Source organism: Tigriopus californicus, chromosome 5 (assembly GCF_007210705.1).
Source record: "Tigriopus californicus strain San Diego chromosome 5, Tcal_SD_v2.1, whole genome shotgun sequence".
Lineage (NCBI taxonomy): Eukaryota > Metazoa > Arthropoda > Copepoda > Harpacticoida > Harpacticidae > Tigriopus > Tigriopus californicus.
This window is the reverse complement of record NC_081444.1, coordinates 10,296,492-10,313,336: the sequence shown is the minus strand read 5'-3', so window position 1 is coordinate 10,313,336 and position 16,845 is coordinate 10,296,492. Positions and strand designations below refer to the sequence as shown.

The 16,845-nt window shown below is 42.8% G+C and overlaps 4 protein-coding genes and 1 long non-coding RNA gene across 5 annotated transcripts in view; 3 read left to right on the top strand and 2 right to left on the bottom strand.

Annotated features, from left to right (window-relative positions):
• The first annotated feature begins 1,575 nt into the window (after positions 1-1,575).
• LOC131881008 (methyl farnesoate epoxidase-like) lies at positions 1,576-4,807 on the top strand. The gene is made up of 8 exons (XM_059227753.1): positions 1,576-2,418; positions 2,484-2,574; positions 2,779-3,156; positions 3,239-3,383; positions 3,454-3,592; positions 3,678-3,956; positions 4,027-4,182; positions 4,466-4,807. Exons 1-8 carry the CDS (start codon positions 2,334-2,336, stop codon positions 4,645-4,647), a joined length of 1,455 nt encoding a protein of 484 aa, XP_059083736.1. The 5' UTR covers positions 1,576-2,333; the 3' UTR covers positions 4,648-4,807.
• LOC131881009 (U-scoloptoxin(11)-Sm7a-like) lies at positions 4,730-6,821 on the bottom strand. Its single transcript, XM_059227754.1, has 5 exons — positions 6,100-6,821; positions 5,847-6,014; positions 5,556-5,777; positions 5,016-5,177; positions 4,730-4,935 (listed from the first exon to the last, which is right to left on the bottom strand). Exons 1-5 carry the CDS (start codon positions 6,157-6,159, stop codon positions 4,900-4,902), a joined length of 648 nt encoding a protein of 215 aa, XP_059083737.1. The 5' UTR covers positions 6,160-6,821; the 3' UTR covers positions 4,730-4,899.
• Positions 6,822-9,555: 2,734 nt separating this feature from the next.
• Positions 9,556-13,836, top strand: LOC131880625 (SWI/SNF-related matrix-associated actin-dependent regulator of chromatin subfamily A containing DEAD/H box 1 homolog). The gene is made up of 11 exons (XM_059227303.1): positions 9,556-9,999; positions 10,160-10,345; positions 10,481-11,103; positions 11,169-11,329; positions 11,407-11,587; positions 11,663-11,891; positions 11,965-12,180; positions 12,283-12,528; positions 12,930-13,141; positions 13,212-13,394; positions 13,466-13,836. Exons 1-11 carry the CDS (start codon positions 9,814-9,816, stop codon positions 13,695-13,697), a joined length of 2,655 nt encoding a protein of 884 aa, XP_059083286.1. The 5' UTR covers positions 9,556-9,813; the 3' UTR covers positions 13,698-13,836.
• Positions 13,837-15,574: 1,738 nt separating this feature from the next.
• LOC131880868 (uncharacterized) overlaps positions 15,575-16,845 on the top strand; it is a 7,396-nt gene continuing 6,125 nt past the window's right edge. The window contains exons 1-2 of the mRNA XM_059227586.1: positions 15,575-15,735; positions 15,839-16,050. Of these exons, the coding sequence (XP_059083569.1) occupies positions 15,858-16,050 (193 nt within the window). The 5' untranslated portion in view covers positions 15,575-15,735; positions 15,839-15,857. The remainder of the gene's footprint in view (positions 15,736-15,838; positions 16,051-16,845) is intronic.
• On the bottom strand, positions 15,858-16,824 carry LOC131880869 (uncharacterized). The gene is made up of 2 exons (XR_009373302.1): positions 16,577-16,824; positions 15,858-16,076 (listed from the first exon to the last, which is right to left on the bottom strand). It is a non-coding gene; the product is annotated as an uncharacterized LOC131880869 (long non-coding RNA).

The window sequence follows — 16,845 nt, the reverse complement described above, 5'->3', positions numbered from 1 at the left end:
GCCGGTTAAAAAAAACCTGGCCAGCCTGTCCCTACCGCTTACGTATTCCCAAGTACAACTAAATTATCCGTGCGGTTTGCAGAATTTGACCCACTTTTACTTTATTATTATTTTACTATTAGCATTGGCCCACTTCGGTTGAACGTCATTGTAAAACGATCTGCCATCAACAGAGCAGCACATTGTAGCAAAAAAATGGTTAATAACCGTTTGAAATTAACTCAGAAGTCCTACAAAGGTTAACAACAATTAAAACATAGAAAATGTCTTTTGATTGAATATTTCGAGAGGGTTAAAATCAGTTTCAGGGCGTTGTTTTTGCCGCAACAAACTTCAATCATAAGTAATAAAAACGGGAGTAATCCAATTATATTTGCTTTCGTGTCGAACAAGAGAAACCAGGATGATACGGTAACCCACAAGAAAAACATTTCGTAGCTTCGTGGTTGTAGTTGTGGCTGTGACCATTGAAATGTTGCTATGGCCATATCTATAAAAACCACGGGATTTGTTCAAGAAGCAAGACACTAGCCATGAGACGGATGTTGTGACTCACCAAACGGCTTAAAAAGATTTTGGTCTATCATCAGATTTTTTGCGATCGCGATTGGTGGCGACATGAAGACTGGCCAATAAGCCTGTCAACAGTTTCGATTCGTTTGATTGTGGTTTCATGAAGCTTATGATTCCCTTTGAAGGCTTTGATATATTCATAGCTTTTTGTCTGAACAACCTGAGTATTTTAGGACCCATTTAACTTCGGAAAAGGCCAGCACGGCACGTTTGTGGCGATTCAGAAGGTCAGAGATGGTAGAAAGGTCATAACAAGCAGAGAGGCCAAGAAGGACCAACGGATTTTCGAGAGAGCCAGAGAGAAGAGGAGAATTTAAAAGAAGTTCCATTTCCTCCAAAGCATAATCCAGCATCCCAGTTGTTTTGCTTATGTCCCCGCAGACTTCAGGTGCTCTTATTCAAGCCTTCGCACGATCTTGCCATTTCTGATGTGTGAAAGACCGATTTGGATCGGATATCCCAAGAAAGGAAGCCTCGTTCAAAATACAAAAGGAGTAGTGAGAAATGCTATGCAGCGTTGGAAACATCATCGAAATGAGCGGTCAAAGAGAAAGGCGATTGAAGTACTTTGGTTGGTGTCATAGAGACGAAATGGGTGACAGGCTGGATATGTGTGATTACTGATTACTCACCGGGATCATTGGCCATAAGTCCAGAACTAGCATCACCCACAAAATGACCATTAATTAGTCCGGACGAAGTGGAGGGGAGTGATAGGGGACATTGACCAGTTTGACCGAGCACTTCCTCACACAACGGGGTGGATAGAACGGGAGCGGGATCACTAGCAAAGGTGAGCTAATGGGTTGTAGGGGCCAATTTGGCAGCGGTCTTGTCCCCGAGGGTTATCAAGAAAATCGGTTTGGTTTCAAATAATGCCTCCGTTTGATCCACCGTGAAGTCCTTGAATGATTGACGCATGTTTTGGGCCATCTGCGAAAATTGAGCCAGGAGTTCCTGATTGCCTTTTCCGGACATTGTTGGACGGTGGAAGCGCGGAGGAGCCGGGAGGATGAGCCTGGGAAAGCAAAGTTGAGGACCGTTGAGGAGGAGTTGTGCGGACTCAGAAGAACCACCGGGTAATGATGACCCATTTCTTTTTTGTGAAGCATTTGAAGACAATACCAACCAGGCGAGCTTTTAAAGTCTTGGATTGGCATATCGTACTGGGCGACTCAAACAGTACAAAATCCCAATCCCAACGCGACCATAAAAATGCCACCCAAGTTCGATGGACTCCGAAGTGCGGCTCTAGTACACTCTAGTTTTGACATACGAACGTTTGGGTAAAGAGAACCTAATCTTATTAAATGGAGTAGTCAATGAAGCCAAGAGTGCTTTTCCCAACCATTATTGTAATTGACGCCTCAAATATGACATCCATCTCATTTTTTTGCATGTTGCAAGTAGTAGGTGAATTGCGACTAGGATAGGGGGAAAAGCTCATCTAATGCATCGAGTCCATGCTCGGAAATAAATGACACGATTAAATAAACATCTTGCAATATTTTATCACAAATTTGAATGATCAAACGTGAAGGCTGAGATTTGAGGTGTACTGTGCGTAATGAACGTTAATAAACAAATCAGGGCGAGTCTTTTAACGTAAACTCGAAGACAATGACATAAATGCAAAGGGTGCGGCGATCATGACACCTGAAAGCCACCCAGTATAAAAGAAGCGTGTCATCTTAGTGCATTTATCATTGTCCCGCCTTGATGCGACGAGTTGAGAGGTCTCCTGAATCCTCATTTACATCATGTCTGTGCTCACTTTTGTGGTTATTGGACTTCTCCTCTATTGGTCCTTAAAGAAATTCATGAAACCGCGGAACTTTCCTCCTGGTAGGATTTCCAAATTAAGACTATGTGCTAAGGCGTTTTGGTGTACCATTGCTGTCATGTTGCAGGTCCACCTTCGATTCCAATTCTGGGAAGTCTTCCATTTATGCCCAAAGAAGCAATGGCTACTGGCATTCTGTGGCAGCATTTTAAGAGCAGGTGAGTTTTTTCTCATTGTTTACCTTCTGGAACATCATCAGCTGGGGTTCCTTGGCAAATAGAAACGTTGCAATTTCTCTTAATTTCTTCCAAGCTATTTTGGACAGCAAATGAGCAATCCACTTGAAATTCAGGAGATATCAAATCTTCAAAGCAGTGTACACATAATATAAGCGTATTCGTAAATTTGGATATCTGACCTAGATATGGAAAAGTGATGGGAATGATGATTGGGGATCAGCCCGTCATTGGCATCTATGACTTTGATTTGATAAAGGAAGCCTACTCCAAAGAAGAGTTTTCTGCTCGACCCAATTCGGAACTTCACGACTTTCGAATGCTTGGGAAAAAGCGAGGGATAGTCATGAATGACGGCTATGGATGGAAAGTTCATCGCAGATTCACGTTGAAGACGCTGAAAGATTTTGGCTTTGGAAATGCTTCCGTCGAGGATGGCATTTTGGAAGAGGCTAATCATATCTGCGACCATATCGCCAAAAAGAACGGCTCTCCATTCAAAGCTGAGGATGTTTTCAATGTGGGAATTCTTAATATCATGTGGAAGATCTTGACACACAAAAGGTAAGATCAAAAACATTAGCCCCCAATGACAGGGAATGTTCAAAACGAAATAGCTCTAACTAACCAACGAGTGATTTGGCAGGTTTGATCTGGAGGATCCTCGATTAGCAAATTGTGTTCGCGCAATCAACGGACAGTTTTCTTCCGATCGAGTGAGAATTGTCTTAGCCATGCCGTGGACCAGACATTTTTTCCCCGAGATGAGTGGATGGAATGATTGGAAAAAAGTAGGGCAACAAACCTATTTTGACTTAACGTTTGAAGGGCCCTCATGAATGGCTTCATTTTCACTCACAGTTTGCCATAACGATGCAAGACATGACAAAGCAAATTTTGGATGAGCACGAACCTTGCTTTGGTCCAAATCATGAACCCTTGGACTTCATCACCGCTTACAAGGAGGAAGCCAAACGAACTGGCGATCCGGAGTTCAATGGTAAAAAACAAACTCATGCATCCAAAGCTCGAATCCGGTTTTTTAAAGACATCAAATCACGCACACACCTTTATCTTGTGCTCAGATCGGGATCTTCAAACCACCATCTCGGACATCTTCGTAGCCTCCTCAGACACCACAGCTCACACCCTGTCATGGGGGCTTTTGTACATGATTTTGCATCCTGACATCCAAAAGAAAGTGCAACATGAGATCGATGACGCACTTTTGGGTCGAGAACCAACCTTGGAAGATAGGGCCCGACTCGTTTACACTGATGCAACCCTGGCTGAAATCCAAAGGCGAGCCAACATTGTTCCAGGTGCTTTACCGCACAGGGTCTCAAAAGAAATGAAACTTGGAGGTACTAGCTTTCTTGCATTGGAGTGATCGCAATTCTCATATCTAACTCATTGAGGGTTCCTCATTTTCAGGTTACACGATCCCCAAAGATTCCATGGTGATCAGTTCCTTGTATTATGTTATGCACGATCCAGATTATTGGAAGAATGCCGACCAATTCGATCCAACGCGGTTCATCGAGAACGGGAAGTTCCGAAAAGATGAACGCTTTGTTCCGTTTGGCATCGGTAAGATATTGTTTCATAATGTAAAGACAGAACTTCCATCAAAAACAGGAGGATATACGTATAAGTTAATTTTTGAAGCTTACCACGGGATCATAAGATGACCAACCACAAAGCTACATCAATCATAATTAGCCTCCTTAAAGTTGGATAAGCAGAATTCAATTCCTATTTACAACTCTGACGAGGATGCAGAGTGTTAAATTGATTAATTGGATCCATGTCTATGTCAGGAAAAGATTAAGAGCAATGCGTTTAATGATGCAATCATTGTTGTGATCCACAGGAAAACGAATTTGCTTGGGCGATACCTTGGCCAGAAATGAATTGTTCGTTGTGTTTATTCGATTGATGCAACGATTTAATTTCGAGGCCTCACCCGACCATCCTTATCCCAAAGAGGAATACTTGCCCAGTACAGTTATGGGACCCAAGCCCTTCCATCTACGAGCGATTCCTAGATCGTAACCTAATCGCATGGAAGGGATCCAGCAATCTCATTTTACTTTCTATTGTATTGGTCACAGTAAGAACATGATGCGTGAATGTATCGGTGGACGTTTTTTTTAATATCTTGATGTAAAAGCGGCATAGCATGGAATAAACTTGATATTGGTATCTCAATCAACATATTGAAACAAACCATGTATCAACATTGGAATGGTAAAGAAAGCAGTTTGACGACTGAACAAGCTATCGATCTTGACTGACAGTTTCTCTTCAGCGTGATTTGCAACGAATGATGTAAATCTTGCCCTGCAATGGAAAGCAAACGCATCTCAAGATGAATGAATATACCAAAGCATTGGCCAAAGGCGCCTGTCATGCTAACTTACATGTGTCAAGGCCATTCGTGCGTCTTGCGTAGGAGTTTCAAGGGCCTTGAAAGGGCAATATTCGCGGCTGGGAGCGATGCATTTGGGGTCAAGGAGGAGACCTCCGTCTTGAGCTAAGTCAGTTATCTCTTGGTACACCGAGTTTTCAGAGCAAATGGGTATCTATATCGTTACGTGTTCACACACGCGGGAGGGAAGAAATAAGCATGATGATCACATAAATTGTAATTGTGTTTGTTAAAGGCAAGGCAAATTAAGTGAGCAGCAGAAGGACATGACGTCTTTATAGTCACAACGACGATTACTGAAAGCTGTGCATTACTAGGACGAAATTATGATTATGGATTATGAAAATGTGAAAATGTCAAAGGTGTGTGGTTTTGACCTTATGGTTTTAGGAGTAAGAAATTGCTAAGATGTATGCGGATATCTCAGTCCAAATTTTATCAGACATTTTAACCACCGTGGATGGCAATCAAATCAAACTGTGTGGATTTTATTCTGAAATGTCTGTGGAGTCTTTTAAGTGTTCCTGTTTACCTTGACACAATTATACTTCGTGATCACCATGGTGATGTTAGGTCCGGATACTCTTTCAGTATTCATGACTTCATAGGAAAAGCGTTTGGGGCATTCACATCTCATCTCATCTTTGTATGCAATCACTTCACGATGATGGTTCAGGTACTCAAAGTGAATAAAAGCAGGACGATTGTCAGACAGAAATTCACATTTGGGGATGTCAACGGGTCCATTACAGTACTAGATGGAAAGGATGATCTTTGTTAGCAATCATTCGAGTCAATAGAGGGACCTCTTTTGATCGCTTACCTTGTACTGTTCCTTGATGTGATGAGGTGCCAAAAATATTTGCTCTTGATAATTGAAGTCCATGGGACAGTTAGAATGTCGGCAATTGCAAGTGGCTAACCTGACAATGCCCTGCCTATGTTTCTGAACATAGCCGCAAACGGAGTTACCAACACACCATGGCAGATCCTATAAGCAAATAGAAAATAAATAGCTCATGAACCATTCAACAGACTGCCACTGAACCAATGAAATGAGTGTCTCGACAACCAACCTTGGCCAATATTTGAAGGCAAAGGCTGAATGTGTAGAGAAGAGAAACCAACCACCTCATGCTCTTCTTCAAGTAAATGTTCAACTGAAGAGTATCGGGTTCTTTACCTGCTATTTGAAGGTGTTCATCACTGGTCCTCTGATTGTTCCATTCTGCAAAAGGCCAACGTCTCAAGAGAGCATATTAGGTTGAGAATGATAATGTAACGATCCTCGGGAAACGTGTGGGTGGCCTTTCAACGCACATATTCAATTTTTTAGCTCTTGCTGGCTCAGTCGCAATATATCTTTTACCTTGTCCACGAAGATAAAAAAAAAAAAGAAAACCGAATCGCCATCAGGCATTTGCCATGAGGTGATTACACCAACCTCTCAACCACCCACTCTCTTCGTTTGTAGACGGTAGACGGGGATCCGCCAAAGGACTTCTTGTACGGATCCTCGAAGCACGAAAGCGCTTCCTCGATCTTCTTGTCTTCGTCGACAACAAGAGTTAGGTAGATTCTGAATAATCTCGAGAGTAAGTATCATTCAACCTTTGAATCACGTTTGTACTATAAATCAAAAAAATTCTTATGGTATTTTCTTATGGAAGGCGTTGTTCTTGAAAGTAACGACAGCGGCACGTGTGATGTTCCATCCAATGATTTGAATCGTGCAAAACAGTTTCATGCAACGGCAAAAGGCAAAAATAGAGCCAAGAGGCCCTTATTTTTTTTCTCACCCATGAGAGATCTAATGCAAAGCTCGGGAAGCTGTGATCCAACTTTATGGACTAGGAATGGAGGAAATAACAAGAATGTCCTACAAATGCATGCAAAAATCATCAATTTTTTTTCTTGTTTTAAGGTCGCAAATCCCATGGCTTGTTTGATTTTGTAAAATGTAGCAACCAAGAATGAATTCATAAAAGAAACAAAGCCATTACTTCGCAAAATTAAAGAAAAGTCAAATTACATTCAATTTGTCACGCCGTTTTCGTTTTAAGAACTTTCGTTTTAAAACTCAAGAAAAGCCACATTCATTCAGAAACCGGCTCTCGGGTGTTGATTATTTGTCAAGAGTCAATCGTGTTTTTTGGGTGAATAGATTGTCAATCATACAATAATTGAAACCTTCAACTTACAACAATTTTGACAGACCTGTTTCAATTACTTTATGAAGAAATTATTTGTTTGAAAGTGACTATTAATTACAATTGCATTGGTTTGAAATGCAGTTAATCATAACTACTTTCAATTAAATTTTCTTTCCCTCTCGTACAAAATTGCAAGTCATTCAAGATTTGAATTTTGAGTTGCATGAGATTGCTATGCCATTTAAGCAGGATTTCCTTTCATTTTTTTTGAATAGTGCTATTGGAATTTCCAGCATATTATTGTATATTTTCTATTAAAAATAGGCATTTTATGACCTCTTGTCATCCTATGCTGGTACCTGGAAATGTAAAGAATATTGTGTCATTTGATTTTTTTGGGAAAATGCCTTGCTAAACATCTTACGCTGGAATTTGATGATATAGATTTGCTCAGATAGATCAAAAAAAACGAGCAGAAATTGGTAAGAAACAAAAGCTTTACGTTTGCTGAACGAGGATGTACATATAACTAAGACTTATTTTAAAGTCTGCGTGAGACGAATCATGTGAGTGAGGATGTAATTATAATGTGTAATTGAAATGGCACATTTCAGCTGATCCAAATGCAATTATTTGTCATTTACAATTACTCTTATGTACAGTTATGGCTCAACTGAAGCTCCTTCCTTCAGTTGCTGACTTTCCCAAAGAAAAATAGAGAGTTGAATTTGGTGTAACGGCTAATAACTTTTGGCTCGGGATTTTTCTTTTCATCAGATCAGGCTGCACGGAAGCAGATAAGAAAGTCCCAAAAAGGTATAAAAACACAAGTTCAGAAGGAAATATATTAAGTCACGAATGAACAAAAGACTAAAAATGTTCGAAAATGGGCAAAAAAAAACAAAAAAATGTTAAAAAGATTTTGAAAAGCGTGGAAAAAGTGAAAAATGCTTATGATGGAAGTGAATTGAAAGTTTGGTACCAAAGTTGAATTCAGGTTTTAACCTTTTTTCAGGCATAATAAGCAAGTACTAGGCAGCCACTTTAAAGTCATCGTGTTTTTCCGTGCGGGGGTAAAACTTCCGGAATAAAAAGTTCCGAGGATGAAAAAGCCCGATATTGATCACGTGATTTTCTTTTTAAATGTTTATTTGCGAGAATACATCTCAAAGGACATTACATAGTTATGTAATTTGATCTTTGAATCTTTGATGGAAGTGTTTGAGATCCTGGTTCCAACGGTATTGCATATCGTAGATGAAAATCATTAAAAGCTGAGTTAATTTTACGTTGTCCCAAAACTCAAGAGTATTGCTGACAAATTTGCAATATTTGAACCTGGTATATAGACATTTTCTTACGAAAACTCAGGCAAATAGTTTTGACCAAGAGGTTGAAAAACATATGCAACCAAAATGGACTTTATGACATTTTGCTAGGAGCCTTTGGTTTGGGAATTCCCCCCCCCCCACTAAGAGTCGATTCTTTCTTAAGGATCCGACCCACTTCATGGATGTAACATGTCTGTCCCTTTCGTACAAAAACCAGAAAATACAAGCGCGACATTTGGCCAAAATTGAAATAAATGATGGACTTTGATATTCCCACATCAAGCATATGCACCTACAGAAAGTTTTAGCGCCATTTCTAGTTTTCGTCAGCCTCAGAATTTCCCCGGCCCAGTACATCCAGCCTGACCACTGTCAGCCAGCCAGGCTTATGGCTATACAAAAGCGTGACACAATGTCAACTAAAACCATATGCCAGTCAACCCACAACAGTCAAAGTAAACCGAACTTAGCATCTCCATTCTGAACCATACATAATTTGACATCTCTGAGGTGATGTGAGGCCGCCTTAATTATCCAACATTAGGTGGCCTAGCCCTCTGTGCGTCCTAGACTCACTCCTGACTCGGGATTAACGTCACCCTGTAAGCATTTAGTTACCGCCGGCGAGAAGATCGTCGTTGCCGCTTTCACCCATCAGCAGCCAATTCAGGCTTGCTTTTGAGTGTTGCCAGGTGGTATACGAGGAGGCCAAAATGTCCCCCAGTAGCCACTTTGACAAATCAATGGCCAGCACAAAAAATGGATGGGTTCCAATATTTTATGGTGAATGACATATTTCAAGACCATCGGAATACACTGTCTGGCATGGCTACCCAATCTTTATTATATAGGTGAGCCACAGACGCACATTCCCACCCTCAAGACGTCCAGCCCGACGAGCCCGACGAGCCCGACGCCCAGGAGACTCGAAATGGCCTTCCGTTGGCAAGTTTTGAGCTCGAATTTGGCGTAGAGTGGCAGCACTGGCTTGTTGGCTTGGAGGCCAATCTTCATCTAACCGACCTCCACACATCGAGTTCATACTTTTGGGGTTTGCACGCTTTCGCCTGGAATTGGATGCGGGGAGCAAGAGTGGCCCCACCCCACCCCACCCCCCTCTGACCGCCTGACGGACCGTCCTAATTCATCGCTGAACACGTCCCAATAGAGCGGCTGATTGGTTGTCCATGGGCTAGATAGACCGACCGACCGACCGACCTGGTCCGAGGGATTGACTGATTGCCGGATTGCACCGTTTGACCCGCCAGCCTTTCATCCTTCATCATCCATTGGCTATTCTTTCGTCATGAGCTCGTTAAGAGCGTTTCGCTTTCAAAAGTCCAAGAAGGCCAACGGAAGCGAGACGGACCCGGACGCTGAGGCCAGTCAGGGCGGGGCGGGTGGGGCGGGCCCTGTCTCGGCTGATGCCCCGACGGCTTTTACGGCCGACACGGACGAATCCCAATCGTTGGAAATGGTGGTGCGCAAGCCGGTAAGTCCAATCGCCCCATGGTTAAAAGCTCAAACGGCCGGTGGTAATTGGTGTGATGGGCGTGATGGGCGTGGGCTCTATGCCAAGGGAGGGGCATGGATGGATGGATAGATGGATGGTCGGTATTCATGGACGCGGGGTTTTCTGGTGTCTGTTTCAGGCTAAACGGCCCCGGATGATCAGCGAAAGCGAAGACGAGAGCGAGAGTGGGGTCTCACCCGCCCCATTGGGCCCTGGGCCCGCGGGAGAGGAAGAGGGAGAGGAGGCGGTGCCGGGTCAAGTCATGCCCACCTCGCAGATCATCGAAGCGCGGTTGGACCAAATGCAGAAGCAGTATCCTCACATGGTGAGTTCCACATTTCCAGGCCAACCAAATCCGTCTGGATGGGCCCATGGCCCCCCATACATAAAGAAGCATAAAGTATTTCGATTCTATTTTGTGACTTTGCGGTCCTGCTCACCCCTGGATTGATCTTTTCAGGATCGAATGGCGTTACAAGATGCTTTGAAAGCTTCGGATTGGAATGTGTTGCTCGCTATCAACCGACTCCGGCCTTTGCATAAAAAGGAGGCCAAGCCCAAGAAGTCCGTAGTCAAAAGCCACGAGATGGTGCGGGATTTAGGAGCGTCGGACTCGGAGGGTGAGAATGAGTACAACGACAACAAGTTAGTGTACGAGTCGGATTCAGACGATGCGGACAGTGATCGGAGCATCACCGACGACGAAGATATTAGTGAAGAGAAACGACGCGTGCTCGACTTCTTTGGCTCGGCTAATGAACAAGAACTGGCCTGTCTCCAAGGCTGCTCTAAAAAGAAGGTGCTCTGCATTATCAAGATGAGGCCCATTGAAGGCTGGACGGACTTGGTGCGCAAGATTCAAGCCTCTAAGCAGCTCAACACGGAGCTCTTGAATAATGCCTCGCTACTCATCAAAATGCGGGATGCTGTGGCCCGATTGATGGAGAAATGCGAAAAAATCACGGAAAAAATGGAAAACATTGTCCAAGACTTGACCAACGGAACGAGTGCCCGAATGGAGTTGCATGAACAGCCCAAGATCATCAGTCCAAATTTTACCATGACCGGCTATCAGATGATTGGGTGAGTTTCAAATGATCTACTTGTACTTGCTTGAAATGCATGCTTAACTTGCGTACTGTCCATAGGCTCAATTGGTTGGCCTTGATGCACAAACAAGCGCTGAACGGTATTTTGGCCGACGAAATGGGTCTGGGCAAAACGATTCAGGCCATAGGATTCTTGGCTCATTTGAAGGAGACGGGGGATAAAGGTCCTCATCTCATTATCGTGCCATCTTCAACCATGGGTAAGTTGAACCAACCAATGACATTGGGCTTTCTTTTTCATCGAATGTATTAACACACAATGGGTTGGGATTGACAGAGAATTGGCAAAAAGAAATGGAAACTTGGTGTCCCTCGTTAAAAGTGCTCAATTACTACGGCTCCCAAGATGAGCGGCGCCACATGCGATTACAAATTGTCAATGAGGAGACCGAGTTTGACGTCATTCTAACCACTTACAATATGGTTATCAGTTCACCTGATGATCGCGTCTTGTTCAGGTAAGCACATTAACCGCTTTCTCTCTGACGTAATGTAACGTTGAAGAACTTCTGGATAATGTTTTCCTCCCGTAGAAAACTCGAGTTTCATTATGTGATTTTTGACGAGGCCCACATGCTCAAGAACATGGCCACTTCGCGTTATGAGAATTTGATGCGTGTTCAAGCCTCTCGAAAACTCTTGCTCACTGGAACTCCTCTGCAGAATAATCTGGTAGAGCTAATGTCCCTTCTCGTGTTCGTCATGCCAGAGATGTTTGCTAACAAGAAAGAGCAGCTCAAGAAAATGTTTTCAATCTTTCCGGTAATAGATAGTTTTTAGACTGACCATCAAAAGCAATAGAGACCATCAATTTGAGGATTGTGATATATTCTAGCGAAACCAAGAGGATAACGGACGATCGAAGTATGAAAAAGATCGCATTGCTCATGCTAAGCGTATCATGAAGCCGTTCTTCTTAAGACGCCTTAAATCCGAGGTCCTGACAGAGCTTCCCAAAAAAACTGAGGAAGTTATTCGTGTTCCCATGTTACCGAGACAACAAGAGATCTACTTCAATCTAGTGTCAGACTATAAAGAACGAGCGAAAGCGGTACGACTAATTGATTATTATTGTTATGATGAAGTGGCTTCAATTCTGGGATATCTAATGAATCTGAAAGCTTTGCATAACGTGGTTACAATTTTTGTTTAGGTCGCAGAGGGCAGGGCGGTGGCCGGGAGTGAAAATTCTGGAGTGGGCCTTCTTATGAATCTCCGCAAAGCTGCTAACCACCCATTGCTTATTCGTAGTCATTATGACGATACCCAAGTTAAACTCTTGGCCAAGATACTCAAAAAACAAGACTCTGGTCATAAGGAGGCGGTTGAAGCCTTCATCCGAGAAGACCTCTCTGTCCTTACCGATTTTCTAATACACAAAACCTGTCTCGAGTTCAGGGTAAGTGAAACAAGTCTTTATTTGCATTTAGTAAATGGGAGTGAAGTTGTTTTTTTGACACAAAATTAACCATTACCTCCTTTTAGAGTGGTTCTGTGAAAGACCAGTTTGTATGATGCCAGTCTGTCAGAATTACTCGCGCATGAAAATAAACAAATAGATGTGCTTGCACCCAGACTAAATAAGTAGGCTTGGGGTAGAAATAGGAATCTTCGTTGGAAATTCCTGTTGGAACAATTTGTATTGACATTTATTTCGAGGCAATTGATTCCATTGCCTTAGGGTCTGTAAATAAGCATGAATTGCTATTTGAACACAAATTTGATAACATTTTGATAGTAGCTTCGAAAACGTCCTCAATTCTTCAATTTTTGATGCTGAGCTAATGTTTTTGTCTCCAGTCCATCGAAAACCACAGCTTGGGGAACCATTTCATTTGTGAAAGTGGAAAGTTTTCCATGCTCGATAAGCTATTACCCGATATGAAAGAGCGTGATGATCGAGTGCTCATCTTCACCCAATTTACCATGGTTTTGGATATCATGGAGCAGTATTTAAGAATCCGAGGGCACAAATATCTTCGATTAGATGGATCCACTCCTGTCCAGGAAAGGTATGTCAGCCTACTATATGATTTGAAGTGCGAGGCCAACCTTTACTTATTATATTTCCTCCCCATCCAGACAAGTCATGATCGATAAGTACAACCAAGATGATAGCATTTTTATCTTCATCCTGTCGACCAAAGCTGGAGGCTTGGGTATCAACTTAACCTCTGCAAACACTGTGATTCTTCACGATCTTGACTTCAATCCGTACAATGACAAACAAGCTGAGGATCGATGCCATCGTGTTGGCCAAACAAGGTGAGTTACGACCAGATTGGTCTCATAACTAACTCTCTGATCTTGTTTCGCTTACTTTCTTCGTTCATCAGACCTGTCAGAGTGATTCGATTCTTGAGCGTAGACACCATCGAAGAAGGCATTCATTCCATTGCCCAAGAAAAGCTCAGACTGGAACAAGACCTGACCAATTCCGGGTCGGAAGATGCCACCACCAAGAAGACAGTCAAAAAGGACTTATCGCGATTGCTCAAAATTGCTTTGGACGTTGAAATGTCAGAGAAACAAATGGGCGACGTTGGAAAAGTTTATACCGATCTTTAAACCTTGAGTGCAGCATCGACACCGCTAAGACGGCAATCTCTAAGCAACCTTTTTGCCACCCATGGTTGAAAAATTCATTCGTTCTTGAATATGAATTTATAACAATATCAATTTCAAAATATACACCATACAATGATTACTGGCGACTTGATTTGAATGGCTGCAGAGATTCTCTATAACCCTTGCCTGAGTTCGATGCAATCTCCCAATTTTACACATTTGTTCAATTGTACTCCACTCCTCACATGCCCCTTCAATAATAGTACGTACTAGAGGGCTCTAGTACGTAAGTCCGAGCAAGTAGACTAAGCCCGGAAGAGAGCATCTCAACTCCACTTCATGCACCCTCATGCCGTCCATCTAGCTTGTATGCAAGTAGCTTGTAGAACGTATGTTATCTCAAAATGTTGACTGGACCTGAGGGCTTGAGAGTTCTCAGAGAGAGAGAATCACAGACTTTTACCCATGTAGTTGACTCTTTTGGCCAAGTCTGGACAAACTGATGACAAAAACAAGACTGGCCCCAAATCTGAGCTACTCAATCGTCAGACCTATGAACCCGATTCCAACTGTGAGATGAACGGCTTGTCCAAAAATAGCCGCAAAAAAACACACACAAACATGATTCATGCATTCTTTGCGGAATCGGCATCTATCTCATAGAAATGCATGTCTAAGTGTTGAAACGTGCAAGATCTGTTATGATGAAGGATCCACGATCTTTCGTCCCTTTCCATGATCGACTGCGAGTTCCGTCTATCAAGTGTCAACAGTACATACTATACACAGTACACAACTATACTGGTTGACATGTGGAGACTCGAAGGTGTACGAATTTCCCGCTTCTTTGGGGGTCCCAGCTGATCTTTTTCATTCATGGCATTCTGTAGCACTGGAAAAAGAAAACACCAGGGGGTTGAAGGTTCAACTGAATTCGCCTCAACTGAATTCTCCTCGTTGCTAAGCCAGCCTGAGTGTATGGATTGAAGAACGCTAGAACGGATTAATGGCGCTAGGTAGAGGGCTTCTAATGCTAGGGGATAGGCGGAGTCAGGATTCGAAATAAGAAGGCGCGATGGTCGGATGACTTGTATCCACTCGTTCGTCTCGGATCACATTCGGGTTTGATATCGTGAAAGAAATTGAATAAAATTGCATGGAAAAAACACATCAAATAAAAAGAATATTCAAAGTTCAAACATGAAAAGTTGACACTCGAGTTATTCAACAAGAAAATTTGAGTAAATGGTTCGACTCAACACTAATATGAAGCATGTGAAGGAAGGCGGGGACGAGGCCGCCTCTTATTGGTCTTGACAATGTGTTCAAGGGGGATTATGTTTCCAAGCACAGTTGGCCAAAATGTTGCTTTAACCTTTTAAAATTGAGACACCATGCTCGTGAAAAAAAAAAATGTTAAAGTGGGTTATTTTCATGAAGTGTCACTGAAGAGCCAGGTCTCGATTTTTGATGTATGCATCAAATGCCTCTTGGATATAACGCTAAAATCGGAGAATCATTTTCCTAAGATCAAAGCTGTCTGATTTCCCTCTAATTACGACCACTAAATCGAAATTTCTTTTGCTCCAAACTGAATCTATGCAGAGCTTCACATCTGTATACACCCACTCAAAAGTTGAATCGTCGTTTTTGCTTAGTATATTTCACTCTGGATCCCAGGGCCTCTTGAAGCCACCGTGTTCCCTTTCATTTTTGATGCTTTCATTTTGGCCATTGTTCGTTGAACGGCGTGTTCAAAGATTGAACAGGCCAGCCATCCAGCCTCTGCCGACTCAATCGAGTCCATCTATTCAGAGAGTCATGGAGTGTGGGGAATGTGGACCCAATTTCACTTGTTCGACCGTCCCGTCCCGGCTTTCGGTCCTCTGGCTGGTCGAACTTGACTAGGTCAGAGACAACACAAAGATCGTAGAATACACATATACATACACATACATTCCCTCTTCAAACGGAGGAACGAAGAAGAAGACGACGACTCAACGAACCATTTGTCTGCTACACTTGGCTCCAGAACGAGGTAAAGCACCCATAAAAATATGTCATTTGTCTCTTTTCTTTTGCAATAGTGGTAACGATTCTGAATTGGTGCGCCATTGGTTACGGGTTTATTTTTATTGCAGATAACTTTCATTGAACATCATGGCCTTTGCTCATCGGACAATGCTCAGCTTGGTTCGTGCCACAAGCCGGTCTTCTGCTTTGTTGAGCCTCCCAGGAGCCCGCCCTTCCGCCTCTCGGATCCTGGTCTCGGTGCGTCCAATGTCCCAGGAGGTGCCATCGCCCGCCCCCTCCACCAAGAATAAGGAGCGGCATGAAACTTCTCACTTGGAAGGTAAAATCAGATTTCTCGGGACTTACCTAGACAGACAGACACAAAGAGCTTGAGGACATTGCCCACATCAATGAACTTGTTGACTCAAGGTTGAAGCCACATCGACATTGCATATGTTCAAACTTAGTACTAGCATAGGAGAAAATGGTGGATCAATGATCATGAAAACATATGTCATTGAAAACCCTGTGAATATCTAGAAAAAGACGAAGAGACCGATACAAAAATGTTCTTGACTGCCAGGGTTGGCTAAATTTTCGACATCCTATGACTTCCCGTTAGTTGAAAATTTTCAGCCTGAAATTGGTAGAAAGTAGTATAAGCCTAGGCCCTGTTCCAATACTTGGGGTTTCAATCTTTGTATGCTCGTTGGTGTGCGTTCAAGTGAATGTCGATGGGGATTTTAGATTACGTTCCGGCCAAAATGGGAGCTCTTCCATGCATTGTTTCTTAACATGGCTTGTGATCATGAGTCAATCAAAATGCACAATATGCAAGCCAACGTTCAACTTGACCCAAAACTTACAAAAAATTGAATAGCCTAAAGCGTGATCGATGTGCGAGTAGTATCGTCCGTCTTGTCGGGCAACTTGGGGTGCATATTGGTCGTCTATCGAGTGTTGTCATGGGCTTTGACCGTTGTTGTTTGGCCCCCCCAAAGAAATGGTCAGTCAGTGTAGACTATCGGCATAAACTTAGTTAGTGCAACCGAAATATTGCAAAAATGCTTGCAACAACAGTGATTTGGATTTGATTGGCGGTTTTTGTAATTGCCTGCACTTTTCTTGGGTTTCT